This window comes from Pseudophryne corroboree, chromosome 3 (assembly GCF_028390025.1).
Source record: "Pseudophryne corroboree isolate aPseCor3 chromosome 3, aPseCor3.hap2, whole genome shotgun sequence".
NCBI classification, from domain to species: domain Eukaryota; kingdom Metazoa; phylum Chordata; class Amphibia; order Anura; family Myobatrachidae; genus Pseudophryne; species Pseudophryne corroboree.
In genome coordinates this window covers 756,741,574-756,768,274 of record NC_086446.1, presented here as the reverse complement: position 1 = coordinate 756,768,274, position 26,701 = coordinate 756,741,574, and the positions used below count along the sequence as shown (strand labels likewise).

At 47.8% G+C, this 26,701-nt stretch overlaps 1 protein-coding gene across 1 annotated transcript in view; it reads right to left on the bottom strand.

The window, feature by feature from the left end:
- Positions 1–26,701, bottom strand: part of OGA (O-GlcNAcase) — a 126,383-nt gene that overhangs the window by 81,916 nt on the left and 17,766 nt on the right. Inside the window, exons 2-6 of the mRNA XM_063962385.1 lie at positions 16,742–16,793; positions 15,506–15,603; positions 14,557–14,687; positions 13,020–13,191; positions 11,283–11,381 (exon numbers count right to left, since the gene is read on the bottom strand). Coding sequence (XP_063818455.1) covers positions 11,283–11,381; positions 13,020–13,191; positions 14,557–14,687; positions 15,506–15,603; positions 16,742–16,793 — 552 coding nt within the window. The remainder of the gene's footprint in view (positions 1–11,282; positions 11,382–13,019; positions 13,192–14,556; positions 14,688–15,505; positions 15,604–16,741; positions 16,794–26,701) is intronic.

Sequence of the window (26,701 nt, the reverse complement as noted above, 5' to 3'; positions counted from 1 at the left end):
AGAGAACTCCAGGTCCTCCTTTGCCAGGGTATCAAATTTGTAAAAATTTACAAACGTGTTCTCCCCTGACCACGTAGCTGCTCGGCAGAGTTGTAATGCCGAGACCCCTCGGGCAGCCGCCCAAGATGAGCCCACCTTCCTTGCGGAATGGGCCTTAACAGATTTAGGCTGTGGCAGGCCTGCCACAGAATGTACAAGTTGAATTTTGTTACAAAACCAACGAGCAATCGACTGCTTAGAAGCAGGTGCACCCAACTTTTTGGATGCATACAGTATAAACAGCGAGTCAGATTTTCTGACTCCAGCCGTCCTTTAAATGTATATTTTTAAGGCTCTGACAACGTCCAACAACTTGGAGTCCTTCAAGTCGTCTGTAGCCGCAGGCACTACAATAGGCTGGTTCAGGTGAAACGCTGATACCACCTTAGGGAGAAAATGCGGACGCGTCCGCAGCTCTGCCCTATGTCGAATGGAAAATTAAATAAGGGCTTTTATAAGACAAAGCCGCCAGTTCAGATACTCTCCCGGCCGAAGCCAGGGCCAGTAACATAGTCACTTTCCATGTGAGATATTTCAAATCCACATTCTTTAGTGGTTCAAACCAATTGGATTTGAGGAAATCTAAAACTACATTTAGATCCCACGGTGCCACCTTAGGCACCACAGGAGGCTGTATATGCAGTACTCCTTTGATAAAAATCTGGACCTCAGGGACTGAGGCCAATTCTTTGTGGAAGAATATTGATAGGGCCGAAATTTGAACCTTAATAGATCCCAATTTGAGACCCATAGACAATCCTGATTGCAGGAAATGTAGGAAAACGACCCAGTTGAAATTCCTCCATCGGAGCACTCCGCTGCTCGCACCACGCAACATATTTTCGCCAAATACGGCGATAATGCTTCGCGGTGACTTCCTTCCTTGCCTTTATCAAGGTAGGAATGACTTCTTCTGGAATGCCTTTTCCTTTTAGGATCTGGCATTCAACGCCATGCCGTCAAACGCAGCCGCGGTAAGTCTTGAAAAAGACAAGGACCCTGCTGAAGCAGGTCCCTTCTCAGAAGTAGAGGCCACGGATCGTCCGTGACCATCTCTTGAAGTTCCGGGTACCAAGTCCTTCTTGGCCAATCCGGAGCCACTAGTCTTACTCCTCTTTGCCGTATAATCCTCAATACCTTTGGTATGAGAGGCAGAGGAGGAAACACATATACCGACTGGTACACCCAAGGTGTTACCAGCGCGTCCACAGCTATTGCCTGCGGATCTCTTGACCTGGCGCAATACCTGTCCAGTGTTTTGTTGAGGCGAGACGCCATCATGTCCACCATTGGTTTTACCCAACGGTTTAATAGCATGTGGAAAACTTCTGGATGAAGTCCCCACTCTCCCGGGTGAAGGTCGTGTCTGCTGAGGAAGTCTGCTTCCCAGTTGTCCACGCCCGGGATGAATACTGCTGACAGTGCTATCACGTGATTCTCCGCCCAGCGAAGGATCCTGGCAGCTTCTGCCATTGCCCTCCTGCTTCTTGTGCCGCCCTGTCTGTTTACATGGGCGACTGCCGTGATGTTGTCCGACTGGATCAACACCGGTCTTCCTTGAAGCAGAGGTTCCGCCTGGCTTAGAGCATTGTAGATTGCTCTTAGTTCCAGAATGCTTATGTGAAGAGACTTTTTCAGGCTCGACCACACTCCCTGGAAATTTCTTCCCTGTGTGACTGCTCCCCAGCCTCTCAGGCTGGCATCCGTGGTCACCAGGATCCAATCCTGTATGCCGAATCTGCGGCCCTCCAATAGATGAGCCTCCTGCAACCACCACAGAAGGGATACCCTTGTCCTCGGCGACAGGGTTATCCGCAGGTGCATCTGAAGATGCGACCCTGACCATTTGTCCAACAGATCCCTTTGCATGGAATCTGCCGAAAGGGATTGCTTCGTAAGAAGCTACCATTTTTTTTTCCCAGGACTCTTGTGCATTGATGTACAGACACCTTTCCTGGTTTTAGGAGGTTCCTGACCAGGTCAGATAACTCCTTGGCTTTTTCTTCGGGAAGAAAAACCTTTTTCTGAACTGTGTCCAGAATCATCCCCAGGAACAGCAGACGAGTTGTCGGCATTAATTGGGATTTTGGAATATTCAGAATCCATCCGTGCTGCTTTAGCACCTCTTGAGATAGTGCTAAACCCATCTCTAGCTGTTCTCTGGACCTTGCCCTTATTAGGAGATCGTCCAAGTATGGGATAATTAATACGCCTTTTCTTCGAAGAAGAAATATTATCTCGGCCATTACCTTTGTAAAAACCCGAGGTGCCGTGGACAAACCAAACGGCAGCGTCTGAAACTGATAGTGACAGTTTTGTACAACGAACCTGAGGTACCCCTGGTGTGAGGGGTAATTGGAACGTGGAGATACGCATCCTTGATGTCCAAGGATACCATAAAGTCCCCTTCTTCCAGGTTCGCTATCACTGCTCTGAGTGACTCCATCTTGAACTTGAACTTCTTTATGTATAGGTTCAAGGACTTCAGATTTAGAATAGGCCTTACCGAGCCATCCGGCTTCGGTACCACAAATAGAGTGGAATAATACCCCTTCCCTTGTTGTAGAAGAGGTACCTTGACTATCACCTGCTGAGAATACAGCTTGTGAATGGCTTCCAAAACCGTCTCCCTTTCTGAGGGGGACGTTGGTAAAGCAGACTTCAGGAAACGGCGAGGTGGCTCTGTCTCTAATTTCAACCTGTACCCCTGAGATATTATCTGCAGGATCCAGGGATTTACCTGCGAGTGAGCCCACTGCGCGCTGTAATTTTTGAGACGACCGCCTACCGCCCCCGAGTCCGCTTGCGAAGCCCCAGCGTCGTGCTGAGGCTTTTGTAGAAGCCGGGGAGGGCTTCTGTTCCTGGGAAGGAGCTGCCTGTTGCTGTCTCTTCCCTCGTCCTCTGCCTCGTGGCAGATATGAATAGCCCTTTGCTCTCTTATTTTTAAAGGAACGAAAGGGCTGCGGTTGAAAGGTCGGTGCCTTTTTCTGTTGGGGAGTGACTTGAGGTAGAAAAGGTGGATTTCCCGGCCGTAGCCGTGGCCACCAAATCCGATAGACCGACCTCAAATAACTCCTCTACGCATCGCCTGTCCACTGTCGTGTCCATAAAGCTCTTCTGGCCGAAATGGACATAGCACTTACCCGTGATGCCAGTGTGCAGATATCTCTCTGTGCATCACGCATATAAAGAAATGCATCCTTTATTTGTTCTAACGACAGTAAAATATTGTCCCTGTCCAGGGTATCAATATTTTCGATCAGGGACTCTGACCAAACTACCCCAGCACTGCACATCCAGGCAGTCGCAATAGCTGGTCGTAGTATAACACCTGCATGTGTGTATATACCTTTTTGGATATTTTCCATCCTCCTATCTGATGGATCTTTAAGTGCGTCCGTCTCAGGAGAGGGTAACGCCACTTGTTTTGATAAGCGTGTTAGCGCTTTGTCCACCCTAGGAGGTGTTTCCCAGCGCTCCCTAACCTCTGGCGGGAAAGGGTATAAAGCCAATAACTTCTTTGAAATTAGCAGTTTTTTATCGGGGCACCCCACGCTTCATCACACACGTCATTTAATTCTTCTGATTCGGTAAAAACTACTGGTAGTTTTTTCACCCCCACATAATACCCTGTTTAGTGGTACCTGTAGTATCAGCTAAATGTAACATCTCCTTTATTGCCAAAATCATATAACGTGTGGCCCTACTGGAAAATACGGTTGATTCGTCACCTTCACCACCGGAATCAGTGTCTGTGTCTGGGTCTGTGTCGACCGACTGAGGCAAGGGACGTTTTACAGCCCCTGACGGTGTTTGAGGCGCCTGGACAGACACTAATTGAGTGTCCGGCCGCCTCATGTCGGCAAACGACTGCTTAAGCGAGTTGACGCTATCCCGTAATTCCACAAATAAAGGCATCCATTCTGGTGTCGACCCCCTAGGAGGTGACATCCTCATATTTGGCAATTGCTCCGCCTCCACACCAATAACGTCCTCATACATGTCGACACACACGTACCGACACACAGCAGACACACAGGGAATGCTCTATACGAAGACAGGACCCACTAGCCCTTTGGGGAGACAGAGGGAGAGTCTGCCAGCACACACCAAAAAGCGCTATATATGACAGGGATAGCCTTATGATTAAGTGCTCCCTTATAGCTGCTTTTATATTAATATATTGCCATTTATTCTGCCCCCCCTCTCTGTTATACCCTGTTTCTGTAGTGCAGTGCAGGGGAGAGACCTGGGAGCCTTCCTGACCAGCGGAGCTGTGACAGAAAATGGCGCCGTGTGCTGAGGAGATAGGCCCCGCCCCTTTTTCGGCGGGCTCGTCTCCCGCTATTTAGTACATTTAGGCAGGGGTAAATATCTCCATATAGCCTCTGGGGCTATATGTGAGGTATTTTTAGCCTTTTTAAAGGTTTTCATTTGCCTCCCAGGGCGCCCCCCCCCCAGCGCCCTGCACCCTCAGTGACTGCCGTGTGAAGTGTGCTGAGAGGAAAATGGCGCACAGCTGCAGTGCTGTGCGCTACCTTAAGAAGACTGCAGGAGTCTTCAGCCGCCGATTCTGGACCTCTTCTTGCTTCAGCATCTGTGAGGGGGCCGGCGGCGTGGCTCCGGTGACCATCCAGGCTGTACCTGTGATCGTCCCTCTGGAGCTTCATGTCCAGTAGCCAAGAAGCCAATCCATCCTGCACGCAGGTGAGTTCACTTCTTCTCCCCTCTGTCCCTCGTTGCAGTGATCCTGTTGCCAGCAGGAATCACTGTAAAATAAAAAACCTAAGCTAAACTCTCTAAGCAGCTCTTTATGAGAGCCACCTAGAATTGCACCCTTCTCGGCCGGGCACAAAAATCTAACTGGAGTCTGGAGGAGGGTCATAGGGGGAGGAGCCAGTACACACCACCTGACCTGTAAAAGCTTTACTTTTGTGCCCTGTCTCCTGCGGAGCCGCTGTTCCCCATGGTCCTTTCAGGAACCCCAGCATCCACTTAGGACGATAGAGAAATACATTTTTACTAAAGCTTCTATAACAGAGAAAATAAGAATTTACTTACCGATAATTCTATTTCTCGTAGTCCGTAGTGGATGCTGGGGACTCCGTCAGGACCATGGGGAATAGCGGGCTCCGCAGGAGACAGGGCACATCTAAAAAGCTTTTTAGGTCACATGGTGTGTACTGGCTCCTCCCCCTATGACCCTCCTCCAAGCCTCAGTTAGGTACTGTGCCCGGACGAGCATACACAATAAGGAAGGATCTTGAATCCCGGGTAAGACTCATACCAGCCACACCAATCACACCGTACAACTTGTGATCTGAACCCAGTTAACAGTATGATAACAAAACGAAGTAGCCTCTGAAAAAATGGCTCACAACAATAGTAATAACCCGATTTTTGTAACAATAACTATGTACAAGCATTGCAGACAATCCGCACTTGGGATGGGCGCCCAGCATCCACTACGGACTACGAGAAATAGAATTATCGGTAAGTAAATTCTTATTTTCTCGAACGTCCTAGTGGATGCTGGGGACTCCGTCAGGACCATGGGGATTATACCAAAGCTCCCAAACGGGCGGGAGAGTGCGGATGACTCTGCAGCACCGAATGAGAGAACTCCAGGTCCTCTTTAGCCAGAGTATCAAATTTGTAAAATTTTACAAACGTGTTCTCCCCTGACCACGTAGCTGCTCGGCAAAGTTATAATGCCGAGACTCCTCGGGCAGCCGCCCAGGATGAGGCCACCTTCCTTGTGGAATGGGCATCTACATATTTCGGCTGTGGCAGGCCTGCCACAGAATGTGCAAGCTGAATTGTACTACAAATCTAGCGTGCAATAGACTGCTTAGAAGCAGGAGCACCCAGCTTGTTGGGTGCATACAATATAAACAGCAAGTCAGACTTTCTGACTCCAGCCGTCCTAACTATATATATATATATATATATATATATATATATATATATATATATATATATATATATTATATATATATTTTTAGGGCCCTGACAACGTCTAGTAACTTGGAGTCCTCCAAGTCCCCAGTAGCCGCAGGCACCACAATAGGTTGTTTCAGGTGACAACGCTGACACCCCTTTAGGAAGAAACTGGAGACGAGTCCCAGTTCTGCCCTGTTCAAATGGAAAATTCTAATATGGGCTTTTGTAAAACAAAACCGCCCATTCTTTTTGACAATCGCCTGGCCGAGGCCAGGACTAACATGGTCACTTTCCATGTGAGATATTGGTCAACAGCATGGTCACTTTCCATGTGAGATATTTCAAATCCACAGATTTGAGCGGTTCAAACCAATATGATTTTAAGGAATCCCAACACTATGTTGAGATCTCACGGTGCCCCTAGAGGCACAAAAGAACTGTATATGGAATACACCCTTTACAATCTGGACTTCAGGAACTGAAGTCAATTTTTTTCTGGAAGAAAATCTACAGGGCCGAAATTTAAATCTTAATGAACCCCAATTTGAGACTCAAAACACTCCTGTTTTCAGGAAGTGCAGAATCGACCTAGTTGAATTTCCTTCGTGGAGCCTTCCTGGCCTTACCCACGCAACATATTTTCACCACATGTGGTGATGACGTTGTGCGGTCACCTCCTTCCTGGCTTTGACCAAGGTAGGTATGACCTCTTATGGAATGCCTTTTTCCCTTCAGAATCCGGTATTCAACCGCCATGCCGTCAAACGCAGCCGCGGTAATTCTTGGAAAAGACATGGTACTTGCTGAAGCAAGTCCCTTCTTAGCTCCCCAGGCCCTTAGTCCTCTGTGAGCATCTCTTGAAGCTCCGGGTACCAAGTCCCTCTTGGCCCATCCGGAGCCACTAGTATAGTTCATACTCCTCTATGTCTTATAATTCTCAATACCTTGGTTATGAGAAACAGAGGAGGGAACCCATACACTGACTGGTACACCCACGGTGTTACCAGAACATCCACAGCTATCGCCTGAAGGTCTCATGACCTGGCGGAATACCTGTCCCGTTTTTCGGGCGGGACGCTATCATGTCCACCTTTGGTCTTTGCCAACGGTCCACAATCATGCTGAAAAACTTCCCTATGAAGTTTCCACTCTCCCGGGTGGAGGTCATGCCTGCTGAGGAAGTCTGCTTCCCAGTCGTCCACTCCCGGAAAGAACACTGCTGACAGTGCTATCACATGATTTTCCGCCTAGCGAAAAATCCTTGCAGTTTTGTCACTGCCCTCCTGCTTCTTGTGCCGCCCTTTCTGTTTACGTGGGCGACTGCCGTGATGTTATCCCACTGGATCAATACCGGCTGACCTTGAAGCAGAGGTCTTGCTAAGTTTAGAGCCTTATAAATTTGCTCTAAGCTTATTTATGCAGAGAGAATTCTCCAGACTTAATCACACTTCCCTGGAAATTTTTTCCCTGTGTGACTGTTCTCCAGCCTCTCAGGCTGGCCTCCGTGGTCACCGGCATCCAATCCTGAATGCCAAATCTGCGGCCCTCTAGAAGATGAGCACTCTGTAATCACCACAGGAGAGACACCCTTGTCCTTGGATATAGGGTTATCCGCTGATGCATCTGAGGATGCGATCCGGACCATTTGTCCAGCAGATCCCACCGAAGAGTTCTTGCGGGAAATCTGCCGAATGGAATTGCTTCGTAATAAGCCACCATTTTTACCAGGACTCTTGTGCAATGATGCACTGACACTTTTCCTGGTTTTAGGAGGATCCCGATTAGCTCGGAGAACTTCCTGGCTTTCTCCACTGGGAGAAACACGTTTTTCTGGACTGTGTCCAGAATCATCCCTATGAACAGTAGACGTGTCATCGGAAAAAGCTGCGATTTTGGAATATTTAGAATCCACTCGTGCTGACGTAGAACTACTTAAGATAGTGCTACTCCGACCTCCAACTGTTCTCTGGACCTTGCCCTTATCAGGAAAGCGTCCATGTTTCCTTTTAAGAAAAATCATCATTCCGGCCATTACCTTGGTAAAGACCCGGGGCGCCGTGGACAACCCAAACGGCAGCGTCTGAACTGATAGTGACAGTTCTGTACCAGGAACCTGAAGTACCCTTGGTGAGAAGGGCAAATTTGGACCTGTAGGTAAGCGTCCCTGATATCCAGTGACACCATATCGTCCCCTTCTTCCTGGTTCGCTATCACTGCTCTGAGTGACTCCATCTTGATTTGAACGCTTGTATGTAAGTGTTCAAATATTTCAGATCTCACCGAGCCGGTTGGCTTCAGTACCACAATATAGTGTGGGATACTACCCCCTTCCATGTTGTAAGAGGGGTACTTTGATTATCACCTGCTGGGAATACAGCCTGTGAATTGTGTGAGGGGGAGATGTCTCGAATTTCCAATGTACACCTGGGATACTACATGTAGGATCCCGGAGTTCCCTTGCGAGTGAGCCCCCTGCGTACTGAAACTCTTGAGATGACCCCCTACCGCACCTGAGTCCGCTTGTACGGCCCCAGCGTTATGCTGCGGACTTGGCAGAAGCTGTGAGGGGCTTCTGTTCCTGGGAATGGGCTGCTTGCTGCAGTCTTCTTCCCTTTCCTCTACCCCTGGGCAGATATGACTGGCCTTTGCCCGCCTGCCCCTATGGGGACGAAAGGACTGAGACTGAAAAGACTGTGTCCTTTTTTGCCGATATGTGATTCGGGGTAACAAAAAGTGGATTTTTCAGCTGTTGCCATGGCCACCAGGTCCGATGGACCGCCCCTTTATACGGCAATACTTCCACATGCCGTCTGGAATCTGCCTCACCTGACCACTGTCGTGTCTTCGTCTGGCAGATATGTAAATCACATTTACTCTTGATGCCAGAATGCAAATATCCCTCTGCGCATCACGCATATATAGAAATGCATCCTTAAAATGCTCTATAGTCAATAAAATCTTGTCCCTGTCAAGGGTATCAAAATTTTCAGTCAGGAAATCCGACCAAGCCCCCTCAGCGCTGCACATCCAGGCTGAGGCGATTGCTGGTCGTAGTATAACACCAGTATGTGTGTATATACTGTCATGATATTTTTCAGCTTCCTATCAGCTGGCTTCTTGAGGGCGGCCGTATCTAGAGACGGTAACGCCATGTTTTTATAAGCGTGTGAGCGCCTTATCCACCCTAAGGTGTGTTTCCCAACTCGCCCTTACTTCTGGCGGGAAAGGGTATACCGCCCATAACTTTCTATCGGAGGAACCCCACGTATCATCACACACTTCATTTAATTTATCTGATTCAGGCAAAACTACAAGTAGTTTATTCACACCCTACAAAATACCCTTATTTGTGGTACTTGTAGTATCAGAAATATGTAACAGCTCCTTCATTGCCCTTAACATGTAACTCGTGGCCCTAAAGGAAAATTACGTATGTTTCTTCACCGTCGACACTGGGGTCAGTGTCCATGTCTGTGTCTGTCGACCGACTGAGGTAAATGGGCGTTTTTACAAGCCCCTGACGGTGTCTGAGACGCCTGGACCGGTACTAATTTGTCCGCCGGCCATCTCATGTCGTCAACCGTCTTGCAGCGTGTTGACATTATCACGTAATTCCATAAGTAGACCATCCATTCCGGTGTCGACTCCCTAGAGAGTGACATCAACATTACAGGCAATTTGCTCCGCCTCCTCACCAACATTTTCCTCATACATGTCGACACACACGTACCGACATACAGCACACACACAGGGAATGCTCTGATAGAGGACAGGACCCACTAGCCCTTTGGGGAGACAGAGGGAGAGTTTGCCAGCACACACCAAAAGCGCTATAATGTATATAACAACCCTAGAAGGTGTTGTTTCTATATATGCGCTCTTAATATATCATTATATCGCCAATTTATGCCCCCCTTCTCTTTTAACCCTGTTTCTGTAGTGCAGTGCAGGGGAGAGTGGGAGCCTTCCTCACCAGCGGAGCTGATCAGGAAAATGGCGCTGAGTGCTGAGGAGAATAAGCTCCGCCCCCTTTTCGGCGGGCTTTTCCTCCCGGTTTTTTAATAACTGGCCTGGGTTAAAATACATACATATAGCCTTAATGGCTATATGAGATGTATTTATTTGCCAAATAGGTATTTATATTGCTGCCCAGGGCGCCCCCAGCAGCGCCCTGCACCCTCCGTGACCGTGTCAGTGAGCCGTGTGACAACAATGGCGCACAGCTGCAGTGCTGTGCGCTACCTCTCTGAAGACTGTGAAGTCTTCTGCCGCCTGTTTCCGGACCTCCGTTCCGCCGTCTTTCTTCAGCGTCTGTAAGGGGGATCGGCGGCGCGGCTCCGGGACGAACCCCAGGCTGACCTGTGTTCCGACTCCCTCTGGAGCTCAGTGTCCAGTAGCCTAAGACTTCAATCCTCCTGCACGCAGGTGAGTTGCCAGTCTCTCCCCTAAGTCCCTCGTTGCAGTGATCCTGTCGCCAGCAGGAATCACTGATTAGAAACCTAAAAAAAAACTTTACTAAATAGCTCCTTAAGAGAGCCATCCAGTTTGCACCCTTCTCGGACGGGCACAAAAACCTAACTGAGGCTTGGAGGAGGGTCATAGGGGGAGGAGCCAGTACACACCATGTGACCTAAAAAGCTTTTTAGATGTGCCCTGTCTCCTGCGGAGCCCGCTATTCCCCATGGTCCTGACGGAGTCCCCAGCATCCACTAGGACATTAGAGAAATGGTGATGTCGCCGATAGCATCCAATCAGATGCTGTCTATCATTTTCTAAAATGTAACAGAAACGATAAGACGGCATCTGATTGGTTGCTATGGGCAACATCATCAATTCTCTATTTTAGAAGAGTTAGTAAATTTACCCCTAGGTGTGCCAATTTGCAACACTTACGGGAGTTGTCCCACCTTTTTGCTTTCGGGAGACCCTTCATTATGTTATCTGAAGGGGCTTTAAATAAAGGAAGATGCTTGCGCTTCAGGAGTGAATGGCCAGTAGGTCCTAACATTACTCCAAAACCCTGCCAGATTGCATGCCCAAGGTTCAAAGTAATAAAACCATAATTCCATGTAGTTACAGGTTAACCATGACACCAGAAAACCCAATTAGCCCCCAGTAACCAACTGTAAAGACTCCGCTACCTTCATGCTGCATGGACAATCGCCATTATATATTTTTGTTACATCATTAACCAAAGTTTACACTGTGCAGCGGTGAAGAAAAAAGGGAACGTTCACGTTGCGCCCATGGTATGTCTGATGGACAGTAACAACCCAAAAAACAAATCAAAAGATTCTTACCTGTCCAGAGAACATCTATGTTAGGAAGCAGCTTCTCACCAACTGTTCGCAGGTAGGGGGACTGTGCAACATTTGGGTAACAAAATGTTCCACAATATTCTAAAAGAAAAACGTAAGATCAGTCATTAACCTGCTAATACGTCACACACAGGGGGAGATGTACCAAAAACCTTGGGGAGAGAGAAAATACCAACTAATCAGTCACTTGTTTCTAGGCAGTAAATTGAAATACTGTTTCTGCGCACAAATTGGTAACCTCCACAAAGCATACTCATCAGCCCTTATTCTCAGCAAAGGGAAGTAACCACAGACCTCTACTGCTACAGTTTATCACACGCAGACACTGGTTGCCTGCTGCAGCCACTGCAAGGATTCCAGCAGGCCCTGCATGAAGTCTCACAGGACCATCTGCAGATGATGCAAGTACTCGGCTCACCTTACACCTAGTACGCTACTTCCATGGCAGTGACTGATCCTGCACTAGCCAAGGAATGGAGGAAATGACTTACTAATTTGCGCTGAAGTTCCAACTATTCGTACGTATGCTGCCTTATAGCTGAACCAATGCAACACTGTTTAAACTAACTTTTGCTACAGTATTACCAAAAGTACTGCTATCCATCACCTTCCTAATACAGCAATATCATTACAATTCAATTGCTACACTTGCACAATATGCTTGAATTTATGGGTATGGGTTGTTAGGTCAACCCAGGCGTTAGGTCGACATGAGGTTTTTTTTTTACTGTTTTTGGTGTCGCTTTCTCCGTAAAGTGACGGGGAACCCGAATAAGTGCGCCGTGTCACCTCGCATGTGCCTCACTCTGCTACCGCTGCGCTCGGCACAGGTTACCGTCCCAATCGTAGTCCACGTGGATCGTTAAGTATGAAAAAATCCAAAAAATGGAAGAAGAAAGAAAGGTGGGGGGGGGAAAACCTCATGTTGACCTTTTGACCTGTCGACCTAATGAGTGTCGACCAAACGACCGTAACCCGAATTTACCAACTGGATGTAGCAACATCTTCACTTACACCTATCTATTGGTGCCAACAAGATCCCAATTTTGCTAATGTAAGTGTGTGCGACTCTATTAAACGTATTTTTTATATTAATATTTAATAGTGAAACATGTTTTTCTCAATTAGATATTGTGACATTCATAGAAGCCTCCTTGTTTCTGCATGTTAAGACGCATACAGTATATTATATCTTTTTAGTTATACACAATTAACACAGTGATATCAATTTTACCTGTATTAAAAAATATGTTTTTTTTAAATGTAAAAAAAATAAAAAATTAAGCATATGGGTATAGGTCCCTATAACATAGTAACTATGTTTCGCTGCATACTTTCCATGTGTGGAAGCTGCCATATATTTCTTCATTTGGTATTAGCATGCAATTTAGAATTTTTAACCAAGAACCACTTGGCCATTAGAGGACCCTTTAATCTGTATAGTGAATATCAGCAGTCAGATAAACAGACTAATAACCCTTTACCATCCGGAGTGTCAAATATGTATAGAGCATAGAAGCAAGTCAGAAGTACCCGGACCTATCAGGTAGCCTGGAAATGAATAACTGCTGATCCAGCAGAAGTTTGATCTACTTGGCATGACTACATGTGTCCTGTGACTTGTCTAGCCCTGGCATGTGTGTTTAAACCTAATATCGCCTGCCAACCCCATTATCCCTGCTACAGAATGAGGAAGAGAGACTGGTCGGCGGAAATTACCTGTAGGACAAAAAAGAAATGTTTCCGGTTCACTTAAGTACTGATAAATTTCATTTGTTATCGACACTTGTGCATGAGCGAAAGAGCTGAAAGCCTCCTTGTCTGCTGGGCACATATTGTGGTCAATGTCATCAAACAGGAGGGCAAACGACTTGCACCCAAACTGCGTGACCTGGAAATTAGGGAAACATGAGAAAGGATAACAGAACATACACATGCAGAAAGAGAAACTTCTCTAAGGCTGCATGGACAATCACACAGTACCACACGCCTACAGTTCTCGTTGCTACAGATCCCCAGGAGCAATATGCCCTGAGAAGACAAAACCTATTTCATTATATAGGGAGTATCCACGGGTGTGGTACGGAACGTCGACAGTAACTAGGTCGACATGAGTTTTTTTCCCGTACAGTGACTGGGAACTCCAATTAATGCACTGTGTACCCTCGCATGGCTCACTTCACTCGCCATGCTTCGGGCAAGGTGCCTCGCCCCACAACCGCTGCGCTCGGCACAGGTTACTATTCCCAATCGTAGTCCACGTGGATCGTTAAGTATGAAAAGTTAAAAATATAAATAGATAAAATTGTGAAAAACTCATGTTGACCTTTTGACCTGAAAAACTCATGTTGACCTTTTGACATGTCGACCTAGGTACCCTGTCGACCAACAGTGGTCGACCTAGAGACCGGATCCACATACAAGTCACACATTTGAAATAATAACTATGCGGAAAGAGCGTTCTACACCTCAAGGTAAGTGTGCCACCACCCCTCCCTATAGGATGAATGAGAATTACATTTATAGTCTTTGAATTTAGGAGCAAAACTTGTACTGAACCATAAGAACTAGACACTTTACTGCGCTACATATTGCAGATTGGTTGCTGGTGGAAATGATGCAACTTAAAGGAACACTGCTAATATAGGCGAGTGTGATTCTATAATACTTATTCAATTTTAATTGAACCAACCAATTAGTAACAATACAATTAGCCCTAAAAGCAGTCAGTATCGAGGACTGTTTTTCTACCTGCCCCAAAAAATAATCCCCGATAAATGGCCTGTTTTTCTTGACTGCAGACGTGAAAACACATGAGTCTGGGAACTTATTCTGGATCCTGTGTGTTCCCCCCCCCCCCCCCCCCCCCCCCAAAAAAAAAAAGTAAATAAACAAAATCGGACTACAAGTAGATTGCCCGATAATGACCATCAGGCAAAAATCGCAATTATGGGCCTTTTTTTTTATTATTTTAACGAAGATTTTTCATATTTGGTTTTCCCCCTTAAGAGAGCAATTTTGTCCAAACCTCTAAATGCTCACAACCGAGAATAAAGTATTCTGTATCATTTAAACCCGCACTAACCCTGTTTTTCAAAAGTAAACACTGTTCAAGAAAAATGAACAACATTTTATTTTTCAGGATCTTTTAGCTGCCATCCTCTATCTTCCTAAGCATATAAATGAGTAGTTTGGACAAGAGAAAGGTAGAGTACAGCAGTGACTTTGGAGGTTACTACTTTACAGACATAATTACCTGGTCTAATTTGCGTTTCAGCGTGGACACTTCTTTCTGGTTGGAGAATGTTATGTCAAGCCCTGGCGATATGGCATAGACAAACTCTATTCCAAATTCTTTAGCAGCAGAGATCAAGATCATGAGTTGATCTGAAGAACAGAAGAAGAAAAACAAAAAAAAAGCAAAAGTACAGGTAATTAGTGCAGCGTCCAGTAATCAAGGTCATAGCAATAAAATCTCTCATGGATGCTTTGCTCCATTAGTCTTAGGATATGGCATTACTGTGTCTCTTCAATAGCCTTTGCACAGCAGCTAGCCCCATTTGGTGTGAGGTCTTTGTTGTGGGTCAGTACTGCATACAGAAGGGTCTTTAAAACCCAGAATTCTAGCACCTGGATAAGTCAGACCTTCAACATTTCCTTAATCACACTCAGGGGAATAAACCGGTTTGTGCACCTTGAAACCTCTGGGAAATCCACCCGTCAACTACCGCTTCCCAATGATTATAATTTTCTATGTGTAGTGACAGCGGAACTGTGGCTATCCTATCAAGTGCCAAATTCAAACATGCAACAACAACTGTATATTGCACCACAATGAAGTGAAGAATGACCAGATACTGAAGAAAAAGAGCAGTCATGATAAAATAACCCTCATTAAGATATCTGTAGTTATCTCTTTTTAAAAGGAATGGTCTGGAACAGAGAAGCGCCAGTCTACACAAATGGTAGCCCGTTAGTTATTTATAATACAACTACCTATTTGCAGCACAGTAAAAGAACCACTGAAATAGATGGAGAAAACCTATAGTGCGGACCCCTGCATCTTCTATAGTGTACAGTGCTCATTCAGAGCAGGCAGACTGTATTTTATTACCATGTTTAGACACCCACAAGCACTCACGTGGTTTATGAAACACACATACAAAGCCTAGAAGAGAACTGCAGTGGATAAAAGGAGTAATTACCAGCTTCTTCCACGGAGTACATCTCTCTCCAGAACATTCTGTGCTTGTAGTCATCCTTTGGTGCATACAGGTACGTGTTGAGACCCCACTTCTGAAGTCTATGGCAGAGGACAGGAAGAAAAAGGATCACCACTTTGAAAAAACATAATGCTTAAAAAGAAGCAACAAAAAACCATCAGTGCTGTGAGCAGTAATGCTAACCATTACACCAACCGTGCTGCCCATTACACCAACTCAATAAGGCAGTATTAGACGGCGGGAATCCCGCACCCTTAGTCCCGTCAGTCGGAATGCAGACTAACAGGGACTATTCCCACTCGTGGGTATCCACAACACCCATAGAGGCGGAATATAACCTGCGACGAGTGTAGCTCGCTACCGTGCCCTTCGTTCCGCTAGCACGCCATCCCGGGCACCTGCAAGTTGGGATTCCAGTGTCGGTATGGTGACCGGAGGTCACCAAGCATACACAACCCATACTAGACATAGCTGACAGAAAATAAAGAAGTCCCAATTACAAGAAACAAGATCACTCAGCTGTAACTAGTAAATGTGGAACAACAACATCGATGTAGCTACATTCTAAGCACAACAATGATGCTTATCTTTGGGTAACGATTTCTAAATTAGTCTCAGACATTTGATCAATTAAAAAACAAAGAAAAAAGTGAAATAGCAATACATGTGCTCTTCCGATTATCCAACCTGCTCATATAGGCTTTCACAATAACACTGGTGCTTGCTAAGGTCCATCTCATGCTTAATTATAGGTTACCACGGGAGGGGCTTTGCAGGAGAAAGGACTTCATATGCTCATCATGGGGGTAATTCCAAGTTGATCGCAGCAGGATTCTTGTTAGCAATTGGGCAAAACCATGTGCAGTGCAGGGGGAGGCAGATATAACATGTGCAGAGAGAGTTAGATTTGGGTGGGGTGTGTTCAATCTGCAATCTAAATTGCAGTGTAATAATAAAGCAGCCAGTATTTACTCTGCACAGAAACAAAATAACCCACCCAAATCTAACTCTCTCTGCACATGTTATATCTGCCCCCCCCCCCCCCCCCCCTGCAGTGCACATGGTTTTGCCCAGTTGCTATCAAAAATCCTGCTGCGATCAACTTGGAATTACCCCCCATGACTGTTAGCAAGGTGACAGCACTTAAGCTAAACAATGATGGTAAAACACCGGGCAGCTGAATGATACATTACACAGTTTGCCTGAAACATTACTAACCTTCTAAAAAGTTCTTTCCTTTGCTCCATAGTCCACGGACGTCCATAGAACCCTGGGCAGAAAGAAAGATCAGATGGATGAGAAATGTGTTATATATTGGGAACCTGACACAGCGACTTTCCATCAGTTTGGCAAGAGTGCTGCATCCCTGCACTGAGCCTGTCTGTGCTTTTCACTTTGCATCTGTTTGGAAGACATAACCCCTGCTCTACTTATAACCATTGGTTAGCTGTACTCTGCTAGAGTGTATCTAAAGGGGCATACACACGGCGAGATTTTGTCTGAGAGATTTGACTGAGCATTTTCCCTTGAACTGGCAGTAGGAGATTTTGACTAACTTTACCAGCGATAAGTGTGCAAGCGATTTTGGCTTTGGGCGATTTTGGCTAACTCATTTAAGCAAGGAGATGCTTTTTCTTTTTCAGCGACCTAGCCAAAATTTACTTGCCTGCATAGTCTATTTTTAGCAGCGATAGCGACCTGGCGGGGACACGCATCGGTATCACTGGCTGTGTACACATAGAGCACAGGTTCTCAAACTCGGTCCTCAGGACCCCACACAGTGCATGTTTTGCAGGTCTCCTCACAAAATCACAAGTGAAATAATTAGCTCCACCTGTGGACCTTTTAAAAAGTGTCAGTGAGTAATTAATTCACCTGTGCACCTGCTGGGTTACCTGCAAAACATGCACTGTGTGGGGTCCTGAGGACCGAGTTTGAGAACCCCTGACATAGAGCGATATGCACTAACTTTGAGCGATTTTGACTATATAGTCAAAATCTCTCAGCTATATCGCTCCATGTGTATGGACCTTAACCTGTGCCTTACTATGTAGAGTAGGGGTGGCCAACCAGTCACAGACAAAGCTAAAAAAAAAATAAGAATTTACTTACCGATAATTCTATTTCTCATAGTCCGTAGTGGATGCTGGGGACTCCGTAAGGACCATGGGGAATAGCGGCTCCGCAGGAGACTGGGCACATCTAAAGAAAGCTTTAGGACTATCTGGTGTGCATTGGCTCCTCCCCCTATGACCCTCCTCCAAGCCTCAGTTAGGATACTGTGCCCGGACGAGCGTACACAATAAGGAAGGATTTTGAATCCCGGGTAAGACTCATACCAGCCACACCAATCACACCGTACAACTTGTGATCTGAACCCAGTTAACAGCATGATAACAGAGGAGCCTCTAGAAAAGATGGCTCACTACAGCAATAACCCGATTTTTTGGTAACAATAACTATGTACCAGTATTGCAGAAAATCCGCACTTGGGATGGGCGCCCAGCATCCACTACGGACTATGAGAAATAGAATTATCGGTAAGTAAATTCTTATTTTCTCTAACGTCCTAGTGGATGCTGGGGACTCCCAAAGGACCATGGGGATTATACCAAAGCTCCCAAACGGGCGGGAGAGTGCGGATGACTCTGCAGCACCAAATGAGAGAACTCCAGGTCCTCCTCAGCCAGGATATCAATTTTGTAGAATTTTACAAACGTATTTGCTCCTGACCAAGTAGCTGCTCGGCAAAGTTGTAAAGCCGAGACCCCTCGGGCAGCCGCCCAAGATGAGCCCACCTTCCTTGTGGAGTGGGCATTTACAGATTTTTGGCTGTGGCAGGCCTGCCACAGAATGTGCAAGCTGAATTGTACTACAAATCCAACGAGCAATAGTCTGCTTAGAAGCAGGAGCACCCAGCTTGTTGGGTGCATACAGGATAAACAGCGAGTCAGATTTCCTGACTCCAGCCGTCCTGGAAACATATTTTCAGGGCCCTGACAACGTCTAGCAACTTGGAGTCCTCCAAGTCCCTAGTAGCCGCAGGCACCACAAATAGGTTGGTTCAGGTGAAACGCTGAAAACACCTTAGGGAGAAAATGAGGACGAGTCCTCAATTCCGCCCTGTCCGAATGGAAAATCAGATAAGGGCTTTTTCAGGATAAAGCCGCCAATACTGACACGCGCCTGGCCCAGGCCAGGGCCAACAGCATGACCACTTTCCATGTGAGATATTTTAACTCCACAGATTTAAGTGGTTCAAACCAATGTGACTTTTGGAACCCAAAACTACAGTGAGATCCCAAAGTGCCACTGGAGGCACAAAAGGAGGCTGTATATGCAGTACCCCTTTTACAAACGTCTGAACTTCAGGGCTTGAAGCTAGTTCTTTTTGGAAGAAAATTGACAGGGCCGAAATTTGAACCTTAATGGACCCCAATTTCAGGCCCATAGACACTCCTGTTTGCAGGAAATGTAGGATCGACCCAGTTGAATTTCCTCCGTCGGGCCTACTGGCCTCGCACCACGCAACATATTTTCGCCAAATGCGGTGATAATGTTTTTCGGTTACATCCTTCCTGGCTTTGATCAGGATAGGGATGACTTCATCCGGAATGCCGTTTTTCCTTCAGGATCCGGCGTTCAACCGCCATGCCGTCAAACGCAGCCGCGGTAAGTCTTGGAACAGACAGGGTCCTTGCTGGAGCAGGTCCCTTCTTAGAGGTAGAGGCCCCGGATCCTCCGTGAGCATCTCTTGAAGTTCCGGTTACCAAGTCCTTCTTGGCCAATCCGGAGCCACGAATATAGTGCTTACTCCTCTCCATCTTATCAATCTGAGTACCTTGGGTATGAGAGGCAGAGGAGGGAACACATACACTGACTGGTACACCCACGGTGTTACCAGAGCGTCTACAGCTATTGCCTGAGGGTCCCTTGACCTGGCGCAATACCTGTCGAGTTTTTCCCAACGGTTTATAAACAAGTGGAAGACTTCTGGGTGAAGTCCCCACTCTCCCGGGTGGAGGTCGTGCTGAGGAAGTCTGCTTCCCAGTTGTCCACTCCCGGAATGAATACTGCTGACAGTGCTATCACATGATTTTCCGCCCAGCGAAGAATCCTTGCAGCTTCTGCCATTGCCCTCCTGCTTCTTGTGCCACCCTGTCTGTTTACGTGGGTGACTGCCGTGATGTTGTCCGACTGGATCAACACCGGCTGACCTTGAAGCAGAGGTCTTGCTAAGCTTAGAGCATTGTAAATGTCCCTTAGCTTCAGGATATTTTTGTGAAGTGATGTCTCCAGGCTTGACCATAAGCACTGGATATTCCTTCCCTGTGTGACTGCTCCCCAGCCTCGCAGGCTGGCATCCGTGGTCACCAGGACCCAGTCCTGAATGCCGAATCTGCGGCCCTCTAGAAGATGAGCACTCTGCAACCACCACAGGAGGGACACCCTTGTCCTTGGTGACAGGGTTATCCGCTGATGCATCTGAAGATGCGACCCGGACCATTTTTCAGCAGGTCCCACTGGAAAGTTCTTGCGTGGAATCTGCCGAATGGGATTGCTTCGTAGGAAGCCACCATTTTACCCAGAACCCTTGTGCATTGATGCACTGAGACTTGGCTCGGTTTTAGGAGGTTCCTGATTAGCTCAGATAACTCCCTGGCTTTCTCCTCCGGGAGAAACACCTTTTTCTGGACTGTGTCCAGGATCATCCCTAGGAACAGAAGATAAGTCGTCGGAACCAGCTGCGATTTTGGAATATTGAGAATCCAATCGTGCTGCCGCAACACTACCTGAGATAGTGCTACACCGACCTCCAACTGTTCCCTGGATCTTACCCTTATCAGGGAATTGTCCAAGTAAGGGATAACTAAAATTCCCTTCCTTCGAAGGAATATCATTATTTCGGCCATTACCTTGGTAAAGACCCGGGGTGCCGTGGACCATCCATACGGCAGCGTCTGAACTGATAGTGACAGTTCTGTACCATAAACCTGAGGTACCCTTGGTGAGAAGGGTAAATTTTGACATGAAGGTAAGCATCCCTGATGTCCCGAGACATCATGTAGTCCCCTTCTTCCAGGTTCGCAATCACTGCTCTGAGTGACTCAATCTTGAATTTGAACCTCTGTATGTAAGTGTTCAAAGATTTTAGATTTAGAATCGGTCTCACCGAGCCGTCCGGCTTCGGTACCACAACAGTGTGGAATAATACCCCGTTCCCTGTTGCAGGAGGGGTATCTTGATTATCACCTGCTGGGAATACAGCTTGTGAATGGCTTCCAAAACTGTCTCCCTGTCAGAAGGAGACATCGGTAAAGCCGACTTTAGGAAACGGCGAGGGGGAGACGTCTCGAATTCTAATTTGTACCCCTGAGATATCACCTGAAGGATCCAGGGGTCTACTTGCGAGTGAGCCCACTGCGCGCTGAAATTCATTGAGACGGGCCCCCCACCGTGCCTGATTCTGCTTGTAAAGCCCCAGCGTATACTGAGGGCTTGGCAGAGGCAGGAGAGGGTTTCTGTTCCTGGGAACTGGCTGATTTCTGCAGCCTTTTTCCTCTCCCTCTGTCACGGGGCAGAAATGAGGAACCTTTTGCCCGCTTGTCCATGAAAAGACTGCGCCTGATAATACGGCGTCTTCTCATGTTGAGAGGCGACCTGGGGTACAAACGTGGATTACCCAGCTGTTGCCGTGGCCACCAGGTCTGAAAGAGCGACCCCAAATAACTCCTCCCCTTAATAAGGCAATACTTCCAAATGCCGTTTGGAATACGCATCACCTGACCACTGACGTGTCCATAACCCTCTACTGGTAGAAATGGACAATGCACTTATACTTGATGCCAGTCGGCAAATATTCCGCTGTGCATCACGCATGTATAGAAATGCATCTTTTAAATGCTCTATAGGCAAAAATATACTGTCCCTATCTAGGGTATCAATATTTTCAGTCAGGGAATCCGACCACGCCAACCCAGCACTGCACATCCAGGCTGAGGCGATTGCTGGTCGCAGTATAACACCAGTATGTGTGTAAATACATTTTAGGATACCCTCCTGCTTTCTATCAGCAGGATCCTTAAGGGCGGCCATCTCAGGAGAGGGTAGAGCCCTTACAAGCGTGTGAGCGCTTTATCCACCCTAGGGGGTGTTTCCCAACGCACCCTAACCTCCGGGAAAGGATATAATGCCAATAACATTATAGAAATTATCAGTTGTTATCGGGGGAAACCCACGCATCATCACACACCTCATTTAATTTCTCAGATTCAGGAAAACTACAGGTAGTTTTTCCTCACCGAACATAATACCCCTTTTTTGGTGGTACTCGTATTATCAGAAATGTGTAAAACATTTTTCATTGCCTCAATCATGTAACGTGTGGCCCTACTGGAAGTCACATTTGTCTCTTCACCGTCGACACTGGAGTCAGTATCTGTGTCGGCGTCTATATCTGCCATCTGAGGTAACGGGCGCTTTAGAGCCCCTGACGGCCTATGAGACGTCTGGACAGGCACAAGCTGAGTAGCCGGCTGTCTCATGTCAACCACTGTCTTTTATACAGAGCTGACACTGTCACGTAATTTCCAACAGTTCATCCACTCAGGTGTCGACCCCCTAGGGGGTGACATCACTATTACAGGCAATCTGCTCCGTCTCCACATCATTTTTCTCCTCATACATGTCGACACAAAAGTACCGACATACAGCACACACACAGGGAATGCTCTGATAGAGGACAGGACCCCACTAGCCCTTTGGGGAGACAGAGGGAGAGTTTGCCAGCACACACCAGAGCGCTATATATATACAGGGATAACCTTATATAAGTGTTTTTCCCCTTATAGCTGCTGTATAGTTAATACTGCGCCTAATTAGTGCCCCCTCTCTTTTTTAACCCTTTCTGTAGTGTAGTGACTGCAGGGGAGAGCCAGGGAGCTTCCCTCCAACGGAGCTGTGAGGGAAAATGGCGCCAGTGTGCTGAGGAGATAGGCTCCGCCCCTTTTTCGCGGACTTTTCTCCTGCTTTTTTATGGATTCTGGCAGGGGTTAAATGCATCCATATAGCCCAGGAGCTATATGTGATGCATTTTTTGCCATCCAAGGTGTTTTTATTGCGTATCAGGGCGCCCCCCCCCCCCCAGCGCCCTGCACCCTCAGTGACCGGAGTGTGAAGTGTGCTGAGAGCAATGGCGCAAAGCTGCAGTGCTGTGCGCTACCTTGTTGAAGACAGGACGTCTTCTGCCGCCGATTTTCCGGACCTCTTCTGCCTTCTGGCTCTGTAAGGGGGCCGGCGGCGCGGCTCTGGGACCCATCCAAGCTGGGCCTGTGATCGTCCCTCTGGAGCTAATGTCCAGTAGCCAAGAAGCCCAATCCACTCTGCACGCAGGTGAGTTCGCTTCTTCTCCCCTTAGTCCCTCGATGCAGTGAGCCTGTTGCCAGCAGGTCTCACTGAAAATAAAAAACCTAAACTAAAACTTTCACTAAGAAGCTCAGGAGAGCCCCTAGTGTGCACCCTTCTCGTTCGGGCACAGAGATCTAACTGAGGCTTGGAGGAGGGTCATAGGGGGAGGAGCCAGTGCACACCAGATAGTCCTAAAGCTTTCTTTAGATGTGCCCAGTCTCCTGCGGAGCCGCTATTCCCCATGGTCCTTACGGAGTCCCCAGCATCCACTTAGGACGTTAGAGAAAATCTAGTTAGGTACGTCAAAGACGCGACATTGCGCCGAAGGCACGCGTGCAAAAATGGTGCGTGGCCTTGTGCTCGCTAGACCACGCTCCTGGTAAAAAAAATACATTGAAAAAAACAGATCCACTTAAAATACATTTTTAAAGCCAGATTCACATGTGTCACTCCTGCCAGCTCCCCCATGTGTCACTCCTGCCAGCTCCCCCATGTGTCACTCCTGCCAGCTCCCCCATGTGTCACCCCTGCCAGCTCCCCCATGTGTCACTCCAGCCAGCTCCCCCATGTGTCACTCCAGCCAGCTCCCCCATGTGACACTCCTGCCAGCTCCCCCATGTGACACTCCTGCCAGCTCCCCCATGTGACACTCCTGCCAGCACCCTCCTGTGACACTCCTGCCAGCACCCTCCTGTGTCACTCCTGCCAGCTCCCCCATGAGTCACTCCAGCCAGCTCCCCCATGTGTCACTCCAGCCAGCTCCCCCATGTGTCACTCCAGCCAGCTCCCCCCTGTGTCACTCCTGCCAGATCCCCCCTGTGTCACTCCTGCCAGATCCCCCATGTGTCACTCCTGCCAGATCCCCCATGTGTCACTCCTGCCAGATCCCCCTTGTGTCACTCCTGCCAGATCCCCCTTGTGTCACTCCTGCCAGATCCCCCTTGTGTCACTCCTGCCAGGTCACTCTTGTGTCACTCCTGCCAGGTCACTCTTGTGTCACTCCTGCCAGGTCACTCTTGTGTCACTCCTGCCAGGTCACTCTTGTGTCACTCCTGCCAGGTCACTCTTGTGTCACTCCTGCCAGGTCACTCTTGTGTCACTCCTGCCAGGTCACTCTTGTGTCACTCCTGCCAGGTCACTCTTGTGTCACTCCTGCCAGGTCACTCTTGTGTCACTCCTGCCAGGTCACTCTTGTGTCACTCCTGCCAGGTCACTCTTGTGTCACTCCTGCCAGGTCACTCTTGTGTCACTCCTGCCAGGTCACTCTTGTGTCACTCCTGCCAGGTCACTCTTGTGTCACTCCTGCCAGGTCACTCTTGTGTCACTCCTGCCAGGTCACTCTTGTGTCACTCCTGCCAGGTCACTCTTGTGTCACTCCTGCCAGGTCACTCTTGTGTCACTCCTGCCAGGTCACTCTTGTGTCACTCCTGCCAGGTCACTCTTGTGTCACTCCTGCCAGGTCACTCTTGTGTCACTCCTGCCAGGTCACTCTTGTGTCACTCCTGCCAGGTCACTCTTGTGTCACTCCTGCCAGGTCACTCTTGTGTCACTCCTGCCAGGTCACTCTTGTGTCACTCCTGCCAGGTCACTCTTGTGTCACTCCTGCCAGGTCACTCTTGTGTCACTCCTGCCAGGTCACTCTTGTGTCACTCCTGCCAGGTCACTCTTGTGTCACTCCTGCCAGGTCACTCTTGTGTCACTCCTGCCAGGTCACTCTTGTGTCACTCCTGCCAGGTCACTCTTGTGTCACTCCTGCCAGGTCACTCTTGTGTCACTCCTGCCAGGTCACTCTTAGGTCACTCCTGCCAGGTCACTCTTAGGTCACTCCTGCCAGGTCACTCTTAGGTCACTCCTGCCAGGTCACTCTTAGGTCACTCTTGTGTCACTCCTGCCAGGTCACTCTTGTGTCACTCCATCCCACCCCCATGTGCCACTACAGCCCCCACAACTCATGCCATTGCAGCAGCCCCTTATGTGTCCTGTTTTCCGGTGGGTGTCTCACCTCTAGTATCTGGCTCCCTCAATTCTCAGTGCCCGTTGTGCTGATGCATGTCTGGCTGGAGTGCAGCAGATTCAGGATATGTTGTGGTCACGTGATTTAGTGTTGGGGAGCCTCATTTGAATAAAAGAAAGAGCTGCATGCGGCTCAAGAGCCACTGCTGATGTAGAGGAACAGACCTATGCAATCCTCTGCCAGACCACAAACCAAATCAGCGGGTTTGATCATAGTACTGTAGTTCAGACACTTAATTGTTGGCTAGTAATGTCTGGCAGGGATGCGTGGGGTTCCTGAACATACTGCTGAAATGTCTGTATTCGCCATGAATGTAATGTGTTATATGCAGCTACCATACCCTCTAGAATTCTAAATAATGTCAGGTTCTTGTTGGCTTCATTCCCTTATATCTCTGTAAATAGACTTGCACCGCATCCAGGTCTCACAAGAAAAAGGTTTGGTTTCTTAGCAGAAAACCACGGGTGACGGTAGAAGGTACAGAAACTGGTAAAGTAATCTGTTTTTTCCCTTCCAATATACCAGGTGACAATATGACGGCTCACACTCTCTTTAGATTCAAGATATGTCGACTGCAGTTTTAATTTTACTTGCAGATTAAAATATTTTCATATTCCTTTTGTCCCGTCTAGGGGGCTACAAATTATCCCATTGCTGCTACGGGCCGGAGGAGACAACATTTTTCTACAAGTCCCATTACTTATGGGTCAGTTGTCACCGTGTAATATGATGATGTTTACATAGCAATTCATAGCACATCAGTCTGTGCCCCAGTGGAACTTCCAATCTACGGGGGGGGGGGGGGGTCATTCTGACCCATTCGCTCGCTGCTTTTTGTTGCAGCTGATTAAAAACTGGTCCCTACTGCACATGCGCCGTAGAGCGCCGGCGCATGCCAGACGGCTGCGATTGCCTCCGACTCATTGACAGGCAGAGGCGATCGCTGGGCGGGAGGTGGTGGAACAGCGGCGTTTGGACGCCGTTTCGTGGGAGCAGTCCGGCCAACGCAGGCGTGGCCGGACCGAATGGGGGGCGGGCCGCAGCGGCTGCTTGACGTCACATGCAGCCGCTGTGGGCCGGGGAGCGATTAGTAGCTCCCGGCCAGCACGCTAAAGCTGCGCTGGTTGGGAGCTCCTCTTAAAGTGCAAAGGCATCGCCACTGTGCAATGCCTTTGTACTTCTGCGGGGGGGGGGTCGGCACTGACATGCGGGGTGGGATAGCCCTGTGCTGGGCGTCCCCCCGCATGGCATGTCAACTCGGAATGGCCACCAATATTCCCTGCCACATGTATACACACGCTAGGGTTAATTTTTGTCAGAAGCAAGTAGGAGGAGACTGGAGTACCCAGAGGAAACCCACGCAAGCTCGGGGAGAACATACAAACTCCACAGTTGGGTCTGTAGTGGGAATTGAACCCAAGACCTCTGCTGTGAGGCAGTAATGCTAACCATTACACCAAATGTAGCGTTGTTCTCCAGTCTGTACCCCTCAGATGGGCTGTGTATAGCAGCAGATAGCACTAAAAAGAATCAATGTTTCATTCCCCTCCCAATTTCATTTTCAGGATAATCATTAATAATTAAATTGAGCAGAACATCATGAACTTATCAGAGAGTGAAACATGTGTGACCAACACCACAGCCACTATCCCTAATTCAAAACTACATATAAATGTATAAAATGCTAGGTAACAATAAAATATTCCATCACGGTATATGCCATGAGTATAGTTACATATAGGGGGAGATTGAATTGT